The following is a 21460-nucleotide window of genomic DNA, read 5'->3' as shown; positions in this document are numbered from 1 at the left end:
ACTGCTGCGGTGTTTAGTTGTGTCTTTTCCTGCCTGCCATGTTTACTGACCTTATTGATTGACGCTGCCTATCTGAATCGTCCTACATCTGAGACATGTCTTGTGTTCAGATGCTTCGGTTCATTCCTACAGATTTCACACAAATCGCTCGGTTAGCTACATTAGCTCGCTGAGCACTATTAATAACAGGAGACGCTAACAATTCAGGAGAGAATTTGTTCTCACCTCCGCCATGTTGAACAGTTAAGAGCTCTGAAACTCAGGTCATCAAAACCATCTCTGAGTTCTTAATTTGAAATTATGACTTTTTTTCCCAGCAGGAAACTTGAATCCACGATCATTCTGATAGCACAGAGAACTTGGTGAGGTAGAGATGACATAAGTACATACGATCGATATGCTTGATTCAGACAGCACCTCTCAGCTATGGCAACATGACTCACTGGTGATGTAACTTTTTATTACTGAAAGGAAGGAAGGAAGGAAGGAAGGAAGGAAAAGAAAGAAGAAAGTAACAATCAATGGCATGACATGACTTAAGCCCATCATAACTCATCATTACAGTCAGTGAGAGAAATAAACACAACTGAATCCTCTAGTGGTTTTTAACCTTTTTTTTCCCCCAGTACACTGGTGTGTGTGTATGTGTGTGTGTGTACTGTATTTTACTGCCACAAGTCTGAAACAAACAACAATAAGTGTCCGTCTCATCACTGTTTAACTCGCTGTGCTCAAAGCCAAAGCTCAATCCAAAATGGCTTCTAATGGAGTCTAACGCTCAGCCTCATAAACCATTTATTCTCACAGCTGCTTATGTATATTTTTTCGACGGATTTTAATCTTTTCATTCCAACATCTTTGTATTTCCAATACGGATTAAAGTCCCGTCACGATCGGCTGTGTTTCGGTGGTGTAACCAGTCATTAAGTAAACATTGGATCGTCTTTATTTTCAGTAAACACTAAAGTGTTGTCAGCGCTGTGTTTTAGCTCGCACCGCTGCCCCTGAAATAAACTCAATGCTCGACGTGATTATTGATTCACACTACGAGAGAGAAATAAGGCAGCGCCAGACACGCCAGATAACATCACCTGAGATACGGCTGGTTTGGATTTTAAAGTCATTTATAGGAATTTCACGCTGTATTTTTCTGCTCCACGCACCCTCTGGTTGGCCCCGAGTTCAGATTTGTTTGCTGTGCTTTTCGAATCCGGTCAGGAAGTGAAACAGATCGTGATTTCATTGTTCCTGTTTCCTGTTAACACAAACCTTGCTGTTCTGTTAAGAAAAACAAATTAGCTATGAATATGTGAGCTTATTTGAAGTGACGTGACATACTCAGAATTCGTTCTCTGCATTTAACCCATCCAAAGTGCGCACACACACAGCAGTGAACACACACACACCGTGAACACACACCCGGAGCAGCGGGCAGCCATTTCTGCTGCGGTGCCCGGGGAGCAGTTGGGGGGGTTCGGTGCCTTACTCAAGGGCACCTCAGTCATGGTATTTCTGGCCCGAGACTCGAACCCACAACCTTAGGGTTAGGAGTCAAACTCTCTAACCATTAGGCCAGGACTTCCCAAAAAAATTGATTGATAGATAGATGGATATAGATAGATGGATAGATGCCTTTATTCCCCTCAGCAATTTTCCCATGATGATCGCATGCAGGTTGATTCGAACACAGCATCGTCTGGTTTTGTCGCTCGGATGTCAGCGCTATCGTTTCTTCACCCCCTAGTGAAATACCGAACAAAACAGAACAGTACGTCTTCTCGGTCAGCTTCTTCTAGACAAAGCGACTGGTCTGAATCCACACGCCAGGTGTTTTCCACGACTACGTCCAGCCCCATCTCTGATATGTTTATTTAAGTTTAACATACAAACATGAGGCAGGATTACAGGTTCTCTGACCTGTTGCACACCCTGTGATTACTGTAAGCGACTTAGCAGAAGCTCTAACACAGCATGCTTAATAAGAGTTAAGGCCGGGTGGGATGTTTACAGAGAGAGAGAGACGTCTCGGCTTAAGGACAACGCCTAAGCCTCATTACTTTAACTTCTGAGCCAGAAATTTCCATCAGTCATCAGTCACTGTTTAAATCTGGATTCTGATAAACAGTACAAAAAAAATTCACCTGCAGATAATTGAGTGTCTTTGTCATGTCTCACTCCACAGTGTATTATAGAGTGAATGTAGACACTCAGGACTTTGTAGAGTTTCATCAGTATTTCTGTTTTTTAGCTACAATACTGGGAGCAAAATCGTCATAAACAAGTTCAAGAATAAAGGTAGAGGGTTCTATTTTTAGCACATGTTTGTATCTTCAAAGTAAATGTTGATCTCATGTGTTTGTTCCTAATCATCTAAAATTTATCTTCAACACTACAATTCAGTGTGAAGGAGTCGATTCACACCAGACTTGCGGTGATAAAAACATAAAAACATGTAGCTCTGTGTCCTGGCTGAACTCTCAGGATGGTGGTGCAAACCAAATCCATCGCGGGTGCACGACTACGGCACGGCTCACTTGGTGGTGGAAACTGGGATGAAGTGAAGGATTATGGGTATTTTGCCAGTGCTTCTGCCAACTCTCTGTGGCCTGCTAGTCTGAGGATGTGTGTGTGACTGTGTGTGTGTGTGTGCCACAGAACCACAGCAACATGTTGGTGTGATTGAGTTGTTGGAGAAAATGTCGGTCAGGTTTAACGAATCAATCGTCAAAAAAAATAAACAGAAGACAAGATTGCACAGAATCCATAGTTAGAAAGCCACTTGACCTTCAAACGATGATGAACTTGGAGAGAAGCATCAGACCTCAGAAGCTCAGTCATTTTCTCCCGTCAGGATTAATAAACCCCTCCCACATTCGCAGTGACGTTTCAGTGATGGACCGGGTGTTTAACTGAGCGGTTTCTCATGTGTGTTTGTTGTGAACACATGTGCTCCTGTGTGGAGAGAATATGATCTCATGTTTATTCAGGGAACGGTGGGAAAATAAAACAGAGGGGAAGAGAGAGAGAGAGAGAGAGAGAGAGAGAGAGAGAGAGAGAGAGAGAGAGAGAGAGAGAACATAACACCGTTCTAAAGCGACTTTTCGTTACTCTTCGAACAGCCTTTTTGTCGGTCGATCTCAGAGAAAGCACAAAGTTCACGTCGATGACAAGATAATCTTATCATCAGGTATCTGGCCTGGGTCGTCACAGACATGAACCACTGCACATCTGATTTAAACTGACAAGAATAAAGTGTGTGTGTGTGTGAGAGAGAGAGAGAGAGAGAGAGAGAGAGAGAGAGTTATAATTATCAGCAAGGAAAACAATTCTCTGACTAGACGAGGCGAGTTACAAGCTCCTCCCTCTCTGGATCAATCATTGCGCCCGCTCTGTAGAAGGATCTAACTTTAAAATGGCGCCAGTGATCCCTGGCTCAAAGACATTAAGTGCCAGTATGGAAGTCTATTACCGTGTGTGCCAGCTTTCCTCTGGAGATAGAAAAGGAAGGACGAGATGTTTTTTTTCTCTTTCAGAAAGAAATAATTGCAAATATCGATTTGGGAAATACCGCTTTCATTCATGTGGTGGATCCAGAGCCGATACCAGGAACGATGGGCATGAGGCGGGACTACGCACCAGACAAGATGCCAGCGTGCTACAAACACACACATACAAATGTGCAGCGTAACCAGATTTAATGTACCAGCATGTTTTTTGGATAGTGGGAGAAAACCAAAGAACTCATAGGAAAGAGGAAACTCAGGCAGACATGTGAAACTGCTCAGAAACCATAGTTTAGGGTTGAACCTGGGAGCCGGGAAGCTGAAACCATCCCATACGTCTCATATATTCCTTTCAACTATATCTGTTTTTTTTTTCCATCAGCAGTACTACATGGGACGAATTCAGATAAGGATACGGGCTGATATTCTAATAGTAATTATAGACTTTAATGCAAAGTCAAGCCTCGAAGTTCAAGTCCCTCAAAATGGCTGCAGCTTTGGGCCGAAACACATCATGTGCGTTCATCACAACGTTCATGCTCGTGGAACATGAGTACAGCTTTCACAGAAAGTCCTTACAGATGTGTCGTCACTGCTACGAGTGTAAAATCCTGTGCTTGTGACTCAAAAATCTCAGCATGGCACAAAATTTTAACAAAAATACAAATTTTAATACAACAATTATATATATATATATATATATATATATATATATATATATATATATATATATATATAAATAAAATAATAATAATAATAATAATAATAATAATAATAATAATAATAATAATAATAATAAATTAATTAATTAATAGAAATCATTTAAATAACTACTTTCTGGAAGATCTGGTATTAAAATAGCTACCTAACATATTACCATGTTTAATAATGTACTTAAAAAACTGCTATAAACAAACAAACAAATACATAAATTAAGTACAAAAGTACAAAAAATAATTAACAAAAAAAAAAATTATAAAAATAATTATTAAAAAAAATAATTAATTAATAAAAAATATAAACTTCTGTAAAAAAAAGTTCTGTAATCACTTGAATCCCTTTAACTTCAATACATGTTTTTATTTGTTGTTCATATCAGGACTTGGGATTGTCCTCCATGAAACCCAGGTGTGCTTTACCCAGCCCTGAGGCTCTTATGGCAACAAAGCACCTTTTATTTACCAGTGAAAAAAAGAAGGTGAGGTGGAATGAGTAACATGAGTTACAGTAAACAGATGAAAGTGTGTACAAAACACTACTGCTGACAAGCCTGATGTGTGTAACAGACAAGGCCACAGTTACTGGGTTCATATTACCCTCATGTCCTGCCACTCAGCAATCTAAAAAGACTGAGAAAGAAAGACGTGCATTCGCCGTGTGCCTCAGCAGAAAGCCGATGTTCGGCCCGACCATCGATTTAACCACAGTGACCTGAGACACCTCTAGCCAGCGAGACGAAGAGGTCAAACTCTAACCCTAACCCTAACCGTGCTGTAATTACCGGCCGACTAAATCCGGTATCAGGACCGTGATAGAAGCTGCTCCGTGAACTCACAAGGCCAGATGTGAGGGATGTGCGAGTTCCTTACATCAACATTTCACAACACAGAGTCATTTTCCAGGGAAAGTAATTGGGCCTGGGTGTAATTATGAGACTAAAACCGAACTATAATTGGAAGAATAAAAACGAGGCCGTTGTTGCAGACTCGAGTCTCAAACGCTACGACTATAAATCCTGATTTATATCTTCACAATGTCCACACTGGGATTGCAAATGATTCGTGTGTTATGCTTACGATCTCCATGCATCATTTACAAATCGGGGATAATCACAACGCTAGCTTGGTCATATTTCTTGTTAAGCACAAGAGGGATGAACTTTGAGCTGCTGGAAGGTTTTGTAATCTCTAACCCTATGAAGTAAGATGGAGAGATCACGTGTATGTGAATAACAATTAAAAAAAAACTAAACATTTCTTTTTTTGGGGGGGGTCTTACAGAATATTAACTAAAGCAGCATTCAGATTTCATTCAACATTGAAGACAAAAGAATCTAAAATTGAACCAAACAAACAGGACCCCAGAGTGGATCCTGCCACTTAGACAATTAAGCTGGAGGCGGAGAAGCCCGTGAGAAGCATCCCGAGGGCCCTCGAGGGTTCGAAATGTCCCGCTGGGTCGCCGGCGTAATTTGGAAATAATAAAGAAGCGGGATGGTGCTTCAAAACCCAGCTGGTGATTGAACAATCTTGTGTGTTCCCACCCAGGCAGTGGAGGCTCAGCAGCATCCTGCCTTCATTCATCTATCCCTCGAGGCAAAGTGCACCACGAAACCCAGCTTTTTGTGTGTTTTGGGGTCACAGCATGGAGCGAACAAATTGTTCATCGCTAACTGTTTCGAACGTTTTAAACTGCTTGTAAGCCGGGTCTGGAAAGCAGGAGCTTAAAGAAAAACAAATCCATGCTGGACCAGATCAGACGTTTTAATGATCGTGTGATCATCTGAGATTGATCTGTAATTACACATCTGAGTTTATTATTTCTGGGTTAAGGCTGAAAGAAGCGCCTGTTGTGGTTGCGTCCATGTTCAGCACTGAATTTCTGTGACACGTCCCACTCCACAGTGGTGCTTAATGGCTCATGGAAATTAGACACTCAGTGCTTTAGGAAATACAAATGTTTGTATCTTCAAAGTAAATGGTGGTATCAAACCCGGTTCTGCTCTCTGAGATGCCCCAAGTGCTTGTTCATAAACATCAAGAACTTAAAGGAACTATCTAAGTTATCAACAGAGAGGGAAAAACTTTTCCTTTTCTCCATTTTTTTCTCAGTTAAACAAATCTCCACTCACACCAGAGTCTGATCTACTGTAAGTTTTATGATGATGCCTCTCAACCTTGAGCACGGGACCGTTAGTGGTTAAGGTTATAGTGCACAAAGCTGAGGAGCCCGAGCAAATATTTGCGCCGCCTAACAACGGCTTGCTTCGTCAAACACCTGCTTCGTCTGAGAAGAGAAGGAAACCGCTGTTTACTGTAAGATCGATTCAAAGGACGACCACAAAAAAGCAGCAATTTTAAACCTCTAGATGAAAAGCCGTGTCATAAACCCTGAATCGTGCCTGAGAGACACGTGAGAAACATGCAGTCTTGAAAACCCAAAAACCTCAAGAGCTTGTGATGTCATGACCAGGCAAATGAAGTACTTTAGTATTTCCTGCTTTAAGGGTCAGGCTTTGTGGTCTTGCATCTCTCTCTGTCTCTGGTTTACAGTCTATGTTAATGGCTTCTGTTGCCTGTTTAAGTAATTAAATAACCTAACCACGCAACACTGAGTAAGCAATATTTCTTTATCCTTCAAGAGGGATGTCTTGTGAGTCCTTGAGACGCGCACACGCATACACAACAACGCATTATACACCATTATCTATGCACTTCCATGCATTCTACAATGTAGTTACAATATATGGCCTTTTTCTAGCAGGTCGTAGAGAATGATGTACTACACCCTACATGCTTACGCTACACACTCTAGTCTAGTGGATGAATTGTAGAAGGCTAGTAGCATCTGTATAAAGGGAAGTTTTTTTTTTTTGAAGTTTTGAAGGTTTAAAAATAAATAAATCACATTGTAAAAGACCTTGGTGTTGTTGGCCATCTTCAATCTTTTTTTCTCACCCAGCATCTCGTAGCCCCACCCCTCATCCTTTACATAAGAATGCATGAAGTGTCTGACATTCTCACTCTTGAATAAGTGCATCATTATCAAGTGCACTTCATCTTTTTTGGAACACACACGACACACTATTTATACTACAGCATGGTACGTAGCGCACTAGGGTGCAATTTGAGACGCAGCTCTAATGAAACAAGTTCCAACCATGAATCACTTAATGCATCTTAAGCTTAATAAATCATTCATTCCTCCACTTGTTCGTTTCACGATTGCTGTCCTTCCGCCCACCACAGAGGCTCGGGCACGTCGGCCGACTTCCGGCTTCGAGATGGAGATGTGGAGACGGGTAAAGATCGGTGTATCATGTTAGGAGTTAATAATAACCTGCCGATTTGCAGTGCATGAGCTGGATGATGGCGCTATACAACTCGCTGAATAATTCAAACGGCGCGGCTTCAATTTCCAGAATTGTCATACATAATACATGCAGCTCGACAAATGTCCTGTGTGTTAAGCGCACGGACACACGCTTTGTTGTAGTGCCGTAATTAATCGTGTGAATGTGCAGTGTGAAAAAAGTGGCGTGGTTTTCTCTCTCTTCTTTCTCCACATTTTCACCACTCACATCAACACACACAGAGAAAAGAAACAGGAGGCGGGAAAGAAAGGACAGGAAAGGAAGAAGAAAAGAGGAATAATGTGTTGGATTTTGGATTTTCATTCAAAAAAAAACATTAACAAAAAACATTAGGTTTATCTCAAACCATCTCTAATTTGTATCGAAATCATTGCTTGAGTCATAGTTTCAGACTGCAACATAAATAAATGAGGTATGAAAGTGTGTGTGTGTGTGTGACACACACACTTTTTCCTTTTGTGCTCACAGACCATGTAATGAAGGATTTCAGAGGATCTTGACACCCAGCACTCGTGTCTGATTGGCTAAACCTGCTGATTTATTAATGAGAGAGTAAATATAGCTAGGGATCAGTGTGTGTAGTTTTTTCATGGATGCTGTAGTCTCTCTGTCTCTCTCTCTCTCTTTCTCACACACACACACAAATATATACAGTGTTAACAAGGTGAGAAAATAAAACGTACGATTCAGCAGGAAGTGTTTCAGGGCAAGGGTGTAAAGCGAGCTCTAATGCCTACAGCTGGACTTGTGAGACTCAGAGTCAGAATTAGAGTCAGACAGGGATGATGCGTTTGCCTTGTAGCCCGTGAAAAGTATTGATCTCACGTACGTGTATCACAAAAACCTGACATCAATTATTCACTGTAGCACATCATCTGGAAATAAGAACAATACACCAAGAGCAGAAAAAAGAGGCTGTTTAATGGGCAGACAAATGGAAGAGAAAGAGAGAGACAGACAGCAGAGAGAGAGAGAGAGAGAAAGAGAGAGAAAAAGAGAGAGAGAGACAGAGAGAGAGAGAGAGAGAGAAAGAGACAGAGAGAGAGAGAGAAAGAGAGAGAAAGAGAGATAGAAAGAGAGAGAGAAAGAGAGAGAGAAAGAGAGAGAGAGAACGAATAAAAGAGAGAGAGAGAGAAAAAGAGAAAGAGAGAGACAGACAGACAGACAGAGAGAGAAAGAGAGAGAGATAGAAAGAGAGAGAGAAAGAGAGAGAGAGAAAGAGAAAGACAGACAGAGAGAAAGAGAGAGAAAGAGAGAGAGATAGAGAGAGAGAAAGAGAGAGAGAAAAAGAGAGACAAAGAGAGAGAGAAACATAGAGAAACAGACAGAGAGACAGACAGAGAGAGAGAGTGAGAGAGAGAGAGAGAGAGAGAGAAAGAGATAGCAAATGATGAGCACTATTAAGGGCCAGAAAAAAAGAGTTGATATGTTGCCTTAATTTTTGTAACCTCTAATTCCAATTCCTTGTTTCACTGACCTTTCTTTCTCTCTCTCTCTCTCTCTCTGTCGCTCTCCCACTTTTCTCTTTATTGCTTCCTGACCCCCTCTCTCTTTTTTCACACTCAAGGTCCTATCCTCCGATGATAGACTTTGCAGAAAAAGAAAAAAAAATCAGTGCAAGAAAGAAAGAAAGAAAGAAAGAAAGAAAGAAACAAACAAACAAACAAACAAACAAAACAAGACACACCTTTTGCTTCGGCTGCTCACTAGAGTGCAGCTACAATTTCTATACTAGATCAAGCTGCTGATAAATCTCTAAGCTCTGAGTGCGGAAAGTGCATTCTGAAAAATGAGGGGCACACAGGAAAGTAAAGAAGAGAAGAGAGGGAGGGAGAGACGGAGGGAGAGAGGGGGTTTATGGTGGTGGGCTTTTAAATAGTAAGGACAAACCGTTGGCTGTCGTGCACATATATATAGGAAGTGCTATGACAAAATTACTCCTCCTCTTAGAAAAATAAATAAATAAATAAATAAATAAATAAATAAATAAATAAATAAAATGAAAAATCCCCCCTCAGGCATTGCCTTTCTGCAGATTTTACTCTGCCTCCAGTCTCCATGCAAGGAGCAAGGACATATCTATTAGCATGCATGACTGCACTCACGCTCCCACACTTGTGCACAGAATTATATAGAGAACACACGAAGAGACACACAGAGAGAGACAGGGAGGGAGAGGGAGAGAGGGAGAGGGAGAGAGAGGAAGAGAGAGAGGGAGAGAGAGAGATACGGAGAGGGAGAGAGAGAGAGGGAGGGAGAGAGAGACAGAGAGAGGGAGATACACAGAGGGAGAGAGAGAGAGAGAGAAGGAGAGGGAGAGAGACAGAGAGAGAGAGTGAGAGAGAGAGGGAGAGAGTTTGAGAGAGAGAGAGAGAGAGAGAGAGAGAGAGAGAGAGAGAGAGAGGGAGAGAGGAAGAGAGAGAGAGATACACAGTGGGAGAGGAAGAGGGAGAAAGAGAGAGAGAGACAGAGAGAGAGAGAGAGAGAGAGAGAGGAAGAGGGAGAAGGAGAGAGAGAGTGTGGGGTTGGGGGGGGTTGTTAGGGACACTTAGCATTAGTAGACACATATTGAATCTTTAAGTACTAGCAGTTTGACAGTTCATGACTTTCTCCCACATGACACTGAGGACCTGACCGGAGATTTTACTGCCCTGTGTGACAAAAAATAAAAATAAAAACATCATCCCAACAACCTGAACACAGAGGGAAGCTGCTGTAGGCTTTTCCTGTGCATCCAGAGGAATGTTAACAGATTGATGGAAACAAAAACAGAAACAGAAAAAAAACAGAATCTGGATGTCTTTAGGGAAATCTTTTACATGCCTTACAGACTCCTCTAAGGTGCTCAAATCCAGCCCTTTTCTCATATTTAATCTGAACAAATACCCTAAAAAACCCTCTAATCAAAAATACATTTCTTTTCTGTGTCTGTTGTCCTTGAGCGTTTTCACCACCCTTTTCTTGTAGGACAAACCAAAAACCTCAGAGCACAAAGAGCAGATTTTATCAGGAAGAGAAGGAGTAAACATATCGCCTTACAATCTCAACACAAGGACCTGGACTTCACAGAGACAAACAAATTGGATCCGTTCAGACTGTTGTTCTGACTGGTGACAAGACTGATGCCCCGTCTCTGTCTGCATGCGATCCACAAGTTGACGATAATTCTATTTCAGATTAAAATCAGACCAAGCTGTCTCTTTCAGTTGTCTGGGAGACTTTCCAGGCAGAATGTCGCCACCTAGAGGAGACTCTTACAGCCATCTCTCCTCGTGCACGGCACACACATGCCACACTTGGCTTACACGTATTCCCGCGCTCTGGAACACAATCCACCAGAATGTGAACGCAACCTATTACGTTATAACACTTTTATCTGCTGTGTGATACGTAAAAAAACCCATTAAGACTGAGTGAGATTATTCGTTTTCATAACCCGAGCGTTTAAGTCGCTTGCGAGCAGAACCCTTCTAATAGATAATCCTCTCTTGGCTTCAATTCCAGCTCTGAACGGAACGTGGAAAAAGATCTTTTTCAAGGTAAAAAAAAAAAGGTTGGGGGTGTGGGGGTGGATCACTTTTAAACAAATTAGTGAAATCCCTTGTTCTTGGCTTGGAGGGATTGCATGGATAATTCTCTTTAACCTTGATTCGTCAGTAAGTAATATGCCTAGGTGCCTGCAGTGCAATTAAGTGCCATTACTCATCCTCCATCCTGTTATCATGGAGCTCCTGCGCTGCCAGGCGATTTACACCAAGTTTCAGCTCGCCAAGTGCTTGAGCCAGTGGCACCCCCTTAACACACACACACATGCACACACACACTTGTTTGCTTATTTCATGCGAGCTCCACTCATGGTGTGTCCAGCTGTTACCAACCCCTGGACCTCCTGCTATAAAACATCATTAAAAAGCCTCCAGGCCTGATGGGAGCTGCTTAAGGTGCCCTTGTGCTGCTCGTCTGAGCTGTGCGTATTTTGCTGGTCAGTCTGTCGGCTTCCAGGCGCTAATGACAGAAGCGTAGGGTGAGCTTCGATCGATTTGGGGGGGAGTTTAAAGTTATTTTTTTCTTCTGACATGTTTCCTATAACACCACTTCTCAGATCTATGGCACCCTCCAGCTCTTGCCTTTTCAAGGCTCTGATTGTTTTATGGTTTTGGTAACAGGATCCGTGCTCTGCATCTGTCCATCATTGCGGTGTATAAAAATAAATAAATAAATAAATAAATAAAGTGCAGTTTTATATATGGATAGAGGATGCACTAACATCTATGCACAATCAGCAACCAGCAACCAGAATCCAAAACAGTGTGTGTGTGTTTGTGTGTGTGTGTGTGTGTGAGAGAGAGAGAGAGAGAGAGAGAGAGAGAGAGATGTTTGAAGCTTGTTTATTTTATTTTGCAGAGTGAAGAGGTGTTAAGAGTGGTACTATGCACGGGTTGTTGATGATGAATTGCAGCTCGCTAAGGCATTGACAATCATTCCACTTATTATTAGTCCCATCATAAAAGGTTGCACGCATGCTGACCTGCTTATACACAGGGACAGGACTGGAACGCCCACATCCAGCTTACACAAAACAGAAATCTCTTTCACAACATGACACTTTCCTAACAGCGACATGGTAAGATGCATAAATGCACAAATTAGCAGCTGCTGAAATAGCCCCAACATCGAATCTGTTCTCATTCGTTTCTCTGACACCTGACATGCTCTTATTAATACAACCTCCTTCAGACACTTCTATATATGGTGCGTGAACGTAAACCTCGCTCGCCGATCCACACTGTATATGCTGAAACGTCGCGTGCGGCACATAGACTCACTTGTCACCTGACACAAGAAGACAGAACTCTGTGTGAGCACAAAAACTGTTTGGAAGCATGCGGAAAGTTAAAGGGAGGAGACAAGGACAGAGCGACAGGTAAATGACTTGTAGCTAGCTGTAATCTCACAAGGCTGCGTTCCTGCACCTGGTGACTAAAATACTTTAGCCTTGTTTGACACGAGAGATTTCAAATACCTTTAAACTGGCTTAGCATTAACAGAGACACAGGAGTTGTCAGTGGCTTAGTCAAAGTGCGGCACACAAAGACGCATTAGTAAGAAATGAAGGAATCCGACAAAGCTCCTTATTTGCCTCGACAAAAAGCACAGGTCCAGCCCTTGTCCAGCCTAGTCCAGCCCTTGACGACTATAGTGAAGGTACACAAGCATTTTTTTATTTTATATATATATATAAAACAGAAATTTTACATATACATATATATATACGTGTATATATATATATATATATATATATATACGTGTATATATATATATATATATAAACGTATATATATATGTATATGTAAAATTTCTGTTTTCAAATTCAAATTAGACACCCAGGTAAACAAGGACAGACAATAAGCTAGAGAGATTGATGACAGCTCTATTCATTTACCAAGACTGGTGGAGTGCCCTTCATGAACAAAAGCAGTAAAGCATTAATCATATAATGAATGCAAGACACTGAGCCTGTCTATTTATCAGTGTCTCGCTTACCTACAAGTGCGTCTAAACAACACCACTGTAATAGATTTATACTATCTGTTCAATTCACACAAATGCATTACCCTGAATGGCTGGATGTCAAAGATGGATAGAGAGGTAGGCTTTGCAGTACATAAAGCAGGGGAGTGAATAATGTTACATATCACAAACGTTCCCCCGTCCCACCTTGCCTTCCCATTTCCCCTTTTTTCCCCACCATTCCCGATGCCAGCTGCTGTGCGTACACACTTACTCACTTAATCACAGATGACAGAGGAAGAGAGAGCAAAAGCAGGAAGGACAATCAGGGTCAGAAATCAAAAAGAACATAAACAGCCTTGCGTACCTGAATTATCGACATTCTGTTAACCGGAGTCTCCGTGGTGCTAGTCACAGGCCCGGTGAAACTCGTATGGCAACCCACGTGTCCTTGGGGAACGCTGAGGTTGTTGGCTGTCGGTTTGAGGTACATGACCTCGGACCTGGGCGAGCTCAGGGGAAGGCGTGTCTGGTAATCGAAGTACATCGGCGAGGTGGCCAGTGAGGGGCTGCTCACTACATTCATCACGTTCATGGTGTCGCGTTCCTCCACCTCGCTCTGCACAAGCATGATGTCATTCTTGTTGATCTTCTTCTTTTTGCCCTTGCCCAGCTGTGGGTGTGAGTACTCGGCGATGCGGCAGTTGTAGGTGCGGATCTCCTTGTTCTCCCGCTTGCACTTGATGGCGACTGCGATCATGGCTGCCATCAGCATGAAGGAAATGACGCTGAGCGTGACAATTAAAGGGAGCGACACGTCCCAGCCGTGCTGCTCGGCGTTTATCCGCGGCTCACCTTCAGGCAGCGGCCCTGAATACGCCTTCACAACGAGCTTGGCCATGGCGGACAGCGTAGGCTTTCCGTGGTCTGTCACTTTGATGATGAGCTCCACCACAGAAGACACCTCCTCCCATAGTGGCTGAGCTGTCCTCACCTCTCCAGTGACTGAATCAATCTCAAACAAGTGCTCCTCATTGCCATCCGAGATCTCGTAGGTAAGGCGGCCGCTCTCACCGAAGTCGTTGTCCACGGCTCTCACCGTTGTGATCACATGGCCTACGCCAACATTGCGCGGGACGTGGATCTCTGCCGTATCGTTTTGCAACAGGGGCAGCACAATGACTGGGATGTTGTCGTTGACATCGAGCACACTCACACGCACTGTAGTGTTACTCTCCAGATGGGGATTACCTGAGTCCTTAGCCTGGACCTTGAAATCAAAATATTTGGTCTGCTCATAATTGAAACTCCTTAGGGCATAAATGGCCCCATCGGTCGGTTTGATGTTCACGTATGTGGTAATGGATTCCTCGCTCACGTTTGATGGAAGAAGGGAATAGGAAACAGTTCCATTTTGGCCCAAATCTGGGTCATGAGCCAGAACTGAACCAAGATATTCTCCTGGGATGTTGTTTTCAGGCACCTGAAGTAAATAAACCATCTTTGTGAACCTTGGCGCGTTATCGTTCTCGTCCAGAATTTTGACTGTAAAAGATTTTGTGGCGTTCAGTGGAGGGTTACCACTGTCTTTGGCCATGATTGTAATGTTGTATTCATCCTTCACTTCTCGATCCAGAGGTCTATCTGTCACCACTGTGTAGAAATTGTCCGAGTTCTCTTCAAGTCTAAAGGGGACATTGCCTAAAATTCTACACTGGAGCTGCCCGTTGCGGCCAGAGTCCTTGTCTGTCACTCTCACCAAAGCAATGACAGTCCCTGGGGGCGCTGCTTCACTAACTGCCCCCTGCCGAACCGCCACAAAGCCTATTGATGGCCAATTGTCATTCTTGTCAAGCACTTTAACAGTGACTTTGCAATGGCCAGGAACAGGATTCGGACCTTGATCCTTTGCCTGCACATCAATTTCTATAATTGGGTTTTCCTCATAGTCGATTTTCCCCTGAATCTTTATGACGCCCGTTTTGGGGTCTATAGAGAACAGCTCTTTGATTCTATCTGAGCCATAAAAACTCAAAGAATAGGTTACCTGCCCGTTAATTCCTTCATCAGGGTCAGTAGCATTTAAATCTATCAGTACCGTGCCAGGCGGAGAATTCTCTGGAATTTCCACAACATAAGAGGACTGCTCAAAAACAGGGCTATTGTCATTTGAATCAATTACTTTCACATTGATTTGCATTGTACCCGACTTTGGATACTCCCCTCCATCTGTAGCAGTTATAATGAGGGTATGATGGCTGCGCTCCTCTCTATCTAAAGACCTCTGGACGACCAGCTCAGGAAATTTAGTTCCATCTCCTCTGGATTTCACATCCAGAGAAAATATGCTGTAATCGTCTCGCGTGATTTGATATGTTTTAAGGCCGTTTTCCCGGGTGTCGGGGTCGTAGGCAGCGGCTAGGGGAAAGCGGGTGCCGGGGGCGGCATTCTCTGAAATATCAATGTCAATCTGATCAGAAGGAAAGCTGGGCGCATTGTCGTTTATGTCCTGTATGTCTACCTTAATCATGTAGATCTCTTTGTCATTGGCAAAGACTTCCATAGAGAGCTGGCACTTAGGGTTTCGTTTGCACAGTGTTTCTCTATCAATCCTTTGCTTGATAAAGAGCAGCCCACTTTCAGGGTCCACGTCTATGAGGTGTGGAGCTGAATTCTCCAGCACCCTGAAGTTGGATTTTTTGCCCTGCTCCCTCAGCTCCAGCCCTGCGTCTTTGGCAATGTTTCCAATCACACCCTGGTTCTTTTCCTCTGAGATCGTAAAGTTCAAGTTTTTTAACGTAAGGGTTTGTGCCCACAAGAGAAGGAAAGACAAAACAGAGAGGTACATTCCTCTCGACACGAGCGCCATGGTTCCAGATGCGCTTTACGCTTGCGACCTGTTGATCCGTCCAGTGATCTCACAATTCACACCTCCGGTAACAAGTCTGTTCATGGTGAAACAAAGCCCAGGAACATTGTGCGGTCTTTTCTTCGACGTTTCCACAAACGACGTTGCGGCTCAACATCTAATTGATATTCTGCTGAAAGCCTGCGCGCACTGGATCACCACCATCCGGCTTCACGGACATTCAGCCTTTCTACGATTCGTATTTCCTGCAAAACACATAGAAAGAAACTGTTTGTGGGAAATGCATTATTATTATCATTATTATTATTTTTAAATCGTGATTTACTGTCGGGTAAATTATTCCTGAATAATTGAATAGTCTACAATCAAACTGATCTTTTTTTTTTGTTATTCTTTTTTAATGCGGCTTTTTCTTCCCCTCGTCCTCAGCGCATCTGACGCGTAATATTCCTCATTCCACAGCGAACTACGTGAACAGCGTGTAAATAATGTAACCTTGAAACGCGGACGCTTTACAGCTCTGTGTTTATTAATCGCGCGTCGGAATAGAATTGTAAAGAAATGCGCACGAGTTGAACTACCCAAATACACAACTCATGTCATGTGTGTACAGCTTACTAATAGAGTTGCTTTAATAACAAAGAGCGGCTTAACTGGGGCCCCATCTGTACCTGTCCGTCTTGATGCAACACTATGAATACAGATGGGCTGAAAGAATTAACGCGCTCACCGGTTTTATTTAATGCCTTAATGTCGTTTTCTTTCATATTAACGAACCCCATCATCCAATAAAAAATGACAAAATAAACAAATCTGTTGCATCGGTTGTGACACAGCAGCAAGTCCTGCTCGGGGTTTGACGCGCACATGACTCTCTCTCTCTCTCTCTCTCTCTCTCTCTCTCTCATCACATCACATCTCACGGAATAACAGAAGATTATAAATGCACACTTACCCAGCACACAGCGCGCTGTCCAGTCACAGAAACAAAAAACAACAAGACCAACCACACAAAAGCCAGGTTACATCCTTTAATGCGCACGGAGAGGTCCAGCGCGCGCTACAGTGCGTGGATGTGGATGCAAAGTGCTCCAGCAGTGCGCGAGCGCGCGCGCGCGCGTGTGTGTGTGTGTGTGTGTGTGTGTGTGTGTGTGTAACAGCACCGAGGCGAGTCCTCCGTGTCTCTGCCCCTATTAGAATGCAGTGAGTCCCCTCTCCTCGCTCCTGCAGCATGCAGTGAGTCACCGGGCTTCTGCTGAAGAATCTTTATGAGAGCCTTGTGGCCCCAAACACCACACAATATAGATCCACAAGGGCGTCTGCGCTGTGAGGAACCCTGTGGCACGGCGCATCACCGTGTCAGCGTCACCGTCTGCGCTGTGAGGAACCCTGTGGCACGGCGCATCACCGTGTCAGCGTCACCGTCTGCGCTGTGAGGAACCCTGTGGCACGGCGCATCACCGTGTCCGCATCACCGTCTCCGCCGCGCGTCCTTGCTCCTGACGCGTCCACGGAACACACAGAAAAAGAAAAAAAATGAAGAAAGACAACACACAGATCTCGATGTAGATGTGGATATGAAGTGCGCGCTCCGTTCCACAGATCCCAGCCGTGTCGTTATAACTGTTATAAACAGTGCGGTTCTAATTTCTCGCCCGGTTCCGCCGGTTTCATCCCTGCATCGGCTCTCCGAATAAACTCACTCTTTCTCACTGTGCGTTAAAGGTCGTTACTGATCCCCTGACAGCCAATAGGTGAAGGAGGGGGCGGTGGTTTCCGGATTGTTGACCAATAACATCACGCGCTTGAGGTCTGGAGGCGGATTTAAGCGACCGATGGGACGTCCCTCACGGCGCAGGCACCAGATTTCAAATCGCACCCTCGAGGAGCGGGATTTGAACTTGTGATGATGATGACGATGACGATGATGATGAAGATGGTGGTGTCCGTTAGTCAGGTGTTGTTTATTTGTTTCACGCCTCTTTTTAACGCACTGCCCGGTGCTGCAGTGTGTAGAGTTTACATCACTTCTGTCTAGTAAAGGGGTTTAAAGCAGAAGTGTAAAAATGTTCATTTAGTTTCAAATTAAAGGAAGTAAAATTATGTTTGTGTTTTTGTGCACGTAATGTTACGTTTAAGAAAATCATGTACATAAACAATAAAAAAATAAATGACAAATAAAAAAATACAAAAAAATACAAAATAAATAAATAAAATGAAAAAAAAAAATAAAATGACAAATAAATAATAAAAACAAAAAAGAAAAATAAATACATAAAAAGAAAATAAGTAATAAAAATAAAAAATAAATAACAAGAAAAATAAACACATAAAATGACAAATAAATAATAAAAATGAAAAAGAAAAAAAAATGAAAAATAAATTAAGAAAATAAATAAATAAAAATAAATAAATAAAATGACAAATAAATAATTACATATAAATAAATAAAATGATAAATAAATGAATAAAATGACAAATAAATAAATACAGTAAAATAAATTTATAAAATGAAAAATAAACAAATAAAAAATAAATAAATAATAGAAAAAATAAATAAAATAAAAAAGAAATAAAAAAATAAAAACATCTCTAGGTTACTCTCGGCTTTATAAATGTTTCAGACGTTTTCCTATTGTCTAAATCTTCTCAAGAACATTACACAACCTTGTACACATGTTATGTGTATAGAATGTACTAAATGCTGCACCACAAACAGCCCTGTGAATGATATAGAAGGACTGGGAGGAGTGTTCACTCAGCTCATCACTGCCCTCTGCTGGTAACTTCTCTCTCCTCAGCATTGTTGCCAAGTATTTTAAGAGGAAAGAGTCTAATGAATTCTGAAACAAACAAAAAGTCACCATTAACCTGATTCATTAAGACAAGAAGAAGAAGAAGAAGAAGAAGAAGAAGAAGAAGAAGAAGAAGAAGAAGAGTGTTCTGAAATCACAAACTAGAATAAAAGATCATTGATACAAAATGCATTATTTATTAAAACAAGAATTCTTTGCTCAGGCACCATAAACATTTATACTTTAACATGTTTGCATTGCTGTAAAAAATTGCTGTTGTATCTATTAAAAACATAAACAAAATGAATTAATGTCAGTGAGCAAATAAAACAGACAGGAACTCATTAAGGATGATAAGGAATCATGTTCTTTTATTCTGTGTTCATTTAGCCAAGAAGAGAGTTTCAAATTAGAAACAGAGAAGTATTCAGGTGGGACAAACAATATGGATCAGTTACGAGGAATAATTTCAGGTTAACAGGTCTACATATGGCCTTGATGCCCAATGACGACTGAGATAGGCACAGGCTCCCCGTGACCCGAGGTAGTTCGGATAAGCGGTAGAAGATGAATGAATGAATGAAAGGTCTACATATGAACACAATTCGTCCTCTGTAAATGATCCAAAATGCAGCTGTGTGACTTGTCTTCAACTTGTTCTCCACACCATCAATCTGCTGTGTTCCGCCACTGGCTCCTGTAGCTGAACACATCAGATTTAAACACTGATGATTGTCTACAAAGCTAAAAATGGACCATCTCCCTCTTACCTCAAAGTCCTCATCACTCACACTGCACCTCACACCCTCAGACCTACAGCACTGCTCCACTGGTCCCACCATCTTCAAATGATGGTTATAGACCTACGTCTTCATGAAACAATTCAGCTAGCACTTTGAACAGTGTTTTAGACTCATGGTACCTTAAGTCTGTATCCTAGTGACCCAGAGTTAATGTATTCAATGATAGAGACTTAAAAACTCTTTTGTATGTTGCTCTGGATAAGAGAGTCAATGGTTATTAGTGATACATCACTGGGAACAATGGTGACCAGTGATAAGTGATTAGGAACAATGGCTCCTTAGTTCTAACTGAATAAGTACTCCAGGGGAACAATGTTTCTCCAAGTCAGTATGAAAAAAAGCTGATCAGATGATGTTCTGATGAGCATCGTACCCCAGTGGGGTTGAAACCATGGGCAGTTGGGCAGAAGCAGGGACAGAGTTGAAGCAGAGCTCATTATGTATTTCCACACAGTATGCCTTGATATTCTTCAGATGCTTCGCCTTTGTCATATCATTATAACACTGTCGGTTTAATACAAGCCGTTTGAAGCTCCTTAGTCTCTAATGTCCTTTGATTATGTGGAGATGGAGGCACATTTCGCTAGCGGTAATATGTCCTGCTCAGCCTCATTGCAGAGAACTATATCGTTGACAAGAATGCATGTGAATTGATTCGGGAGGATAACGAGGGATCATAGAAGACACACTATTTATTTGTTCTCTCGATTGTTTTCTTTCTGCTCGCTCCACATCCTCGATCTGATAAACGCTGTAAATGGCTGGCTAATACCTTGGTGAGGGACTAATTAATTTGGTGAGACCTGGACATGACTGTCTCGCATCTTAGACCTGATGAGTATGATATAAGAGTTTGGATGTAACAGTATAGAAACTGTAAGCGCTGCTATTTATAGGATCTTCTATTAGCCCAATTAAATGTCACTAGTGACGGGAACCACATTTGGACGGATGGAAGGAAATACGCACATTAAAATGCAATTTCGTAAATTAAATTTCAATTTAATGGCGACAGTCTGTCTTCAGGTAATGAGCAAGCGGCTGTGCTCCGGACAGGCTATATGAAAACTCTCTCTCTCTCTCTCTCTCTCTCTCTCTCTCTCTCTCTCTCTCTCTCTCTCTCTCTAGCATTGAGTACAAACTGGGAAAGGGTTTTGAATGATGCAGTATTCTGTGGACAGCAAAACCATTAAGTCCTGAACAAAATCCATTGCTTCTACTCTATCAGCTTCCATGGAAGAGTCATCAAGCAGGATCTCTTTTACACACTGTATAGAAATTGTTTCCTTTTCCGAAACCTTTCACTCGTTAATCATTCGCAAGGTTGAGTGAATTCTTCCGTGAGCTTCAGACATTTGCTAGATATGAGAAATAATTCTAATCTGCTTTTAAGCATAAAAACCTCAGCAGTGTTTCAGCAAGGAAGAGCTAAAGAAAGGGGGAAGAACTAAAGGAAGAGCTAAAAGAAGAGCTGAAGGAAGAGCTGATGGAAGAGCTAAAGGTAGAGCTAAAAGAAGAGCTGACAAAAGAGCTAAAAGAAGAGCTGAAGGAAGAGCTGAAGGAAAAGCTGAAGGAAGGGCTGAAGGAAGGGCTAAAGGAAGAGCTGAAGGAAGAGCTGAAGGAAGAGCTAAAACATTGTGCGATGAACAATCAGTCATATTTATGTGATAATGCTGATTTGTGAGGTTTATAAATGACACGAGTCTCTGTTCCTGTCTTTTACAAGTGCTTGGTGTTGACCTTCTACAAACCCCTTGAACAGCACAAGGACATCCACACTGAAGGACAAACCCTTTAGTCTGCTCTGTGCATTCACATGAAATTCCACAGCTGCATTCATTATACGCCGATGCTTTCAGGTGGTCCACTTAATGCCATGACTAATC

The 21460-nt window shown here is 42.2% G+C and overlaps 1 protein-coding gene across 1 annotated transcript in view; it reads right to left on the bottom strand.

The window, feature by feature from the left end:
- Positions 1 to 17657, bottom strand: part of pcdh17 (protocadherin 17) — a 58454-nt gene extending 40797 nt beyond the window's left edge. The window contains exons 1-2 of the mRNA XM_060876159.1: positions 16932 to 17657; positions 13475 to 16221 (exon numbers count right to left, since the gene is read on the bottom strand). Coding sequence (XP_060732142.1) covers positions 13475 to 15976 — 2502 coding nt within the window. The 5' untranslated portion in view covers positions 15977 to 16221; positions 16932 to 17657. The remainder of the gene's footprint in view (positions 1 to 13474; positions 16222 to 16931) is intronic.
- Positions 17658 to 21460: the final 3803 nt, after the last annotated feature.

The sequence above is a fragment of the Tachysurus vachellii genome, chromosome 1, assembly GCF_030014155.1.
Source record: "Tachysurus vachellii isolate PV-2020 chromosome 1, HZAU_Pvac_v1, whole genome shotgun sequence".
NCBI classification, from domain to species: Eukaryota; Metazoa; Chordata; class Actinopteri; order Siluriformes; family Bagridae; genus Tachysurus; species Tachysurus vachellii.
Note: the sequence above shows the minus strand (reverse complement) of the source record. Positions and strands in the feature narration are given on the sequence as shown.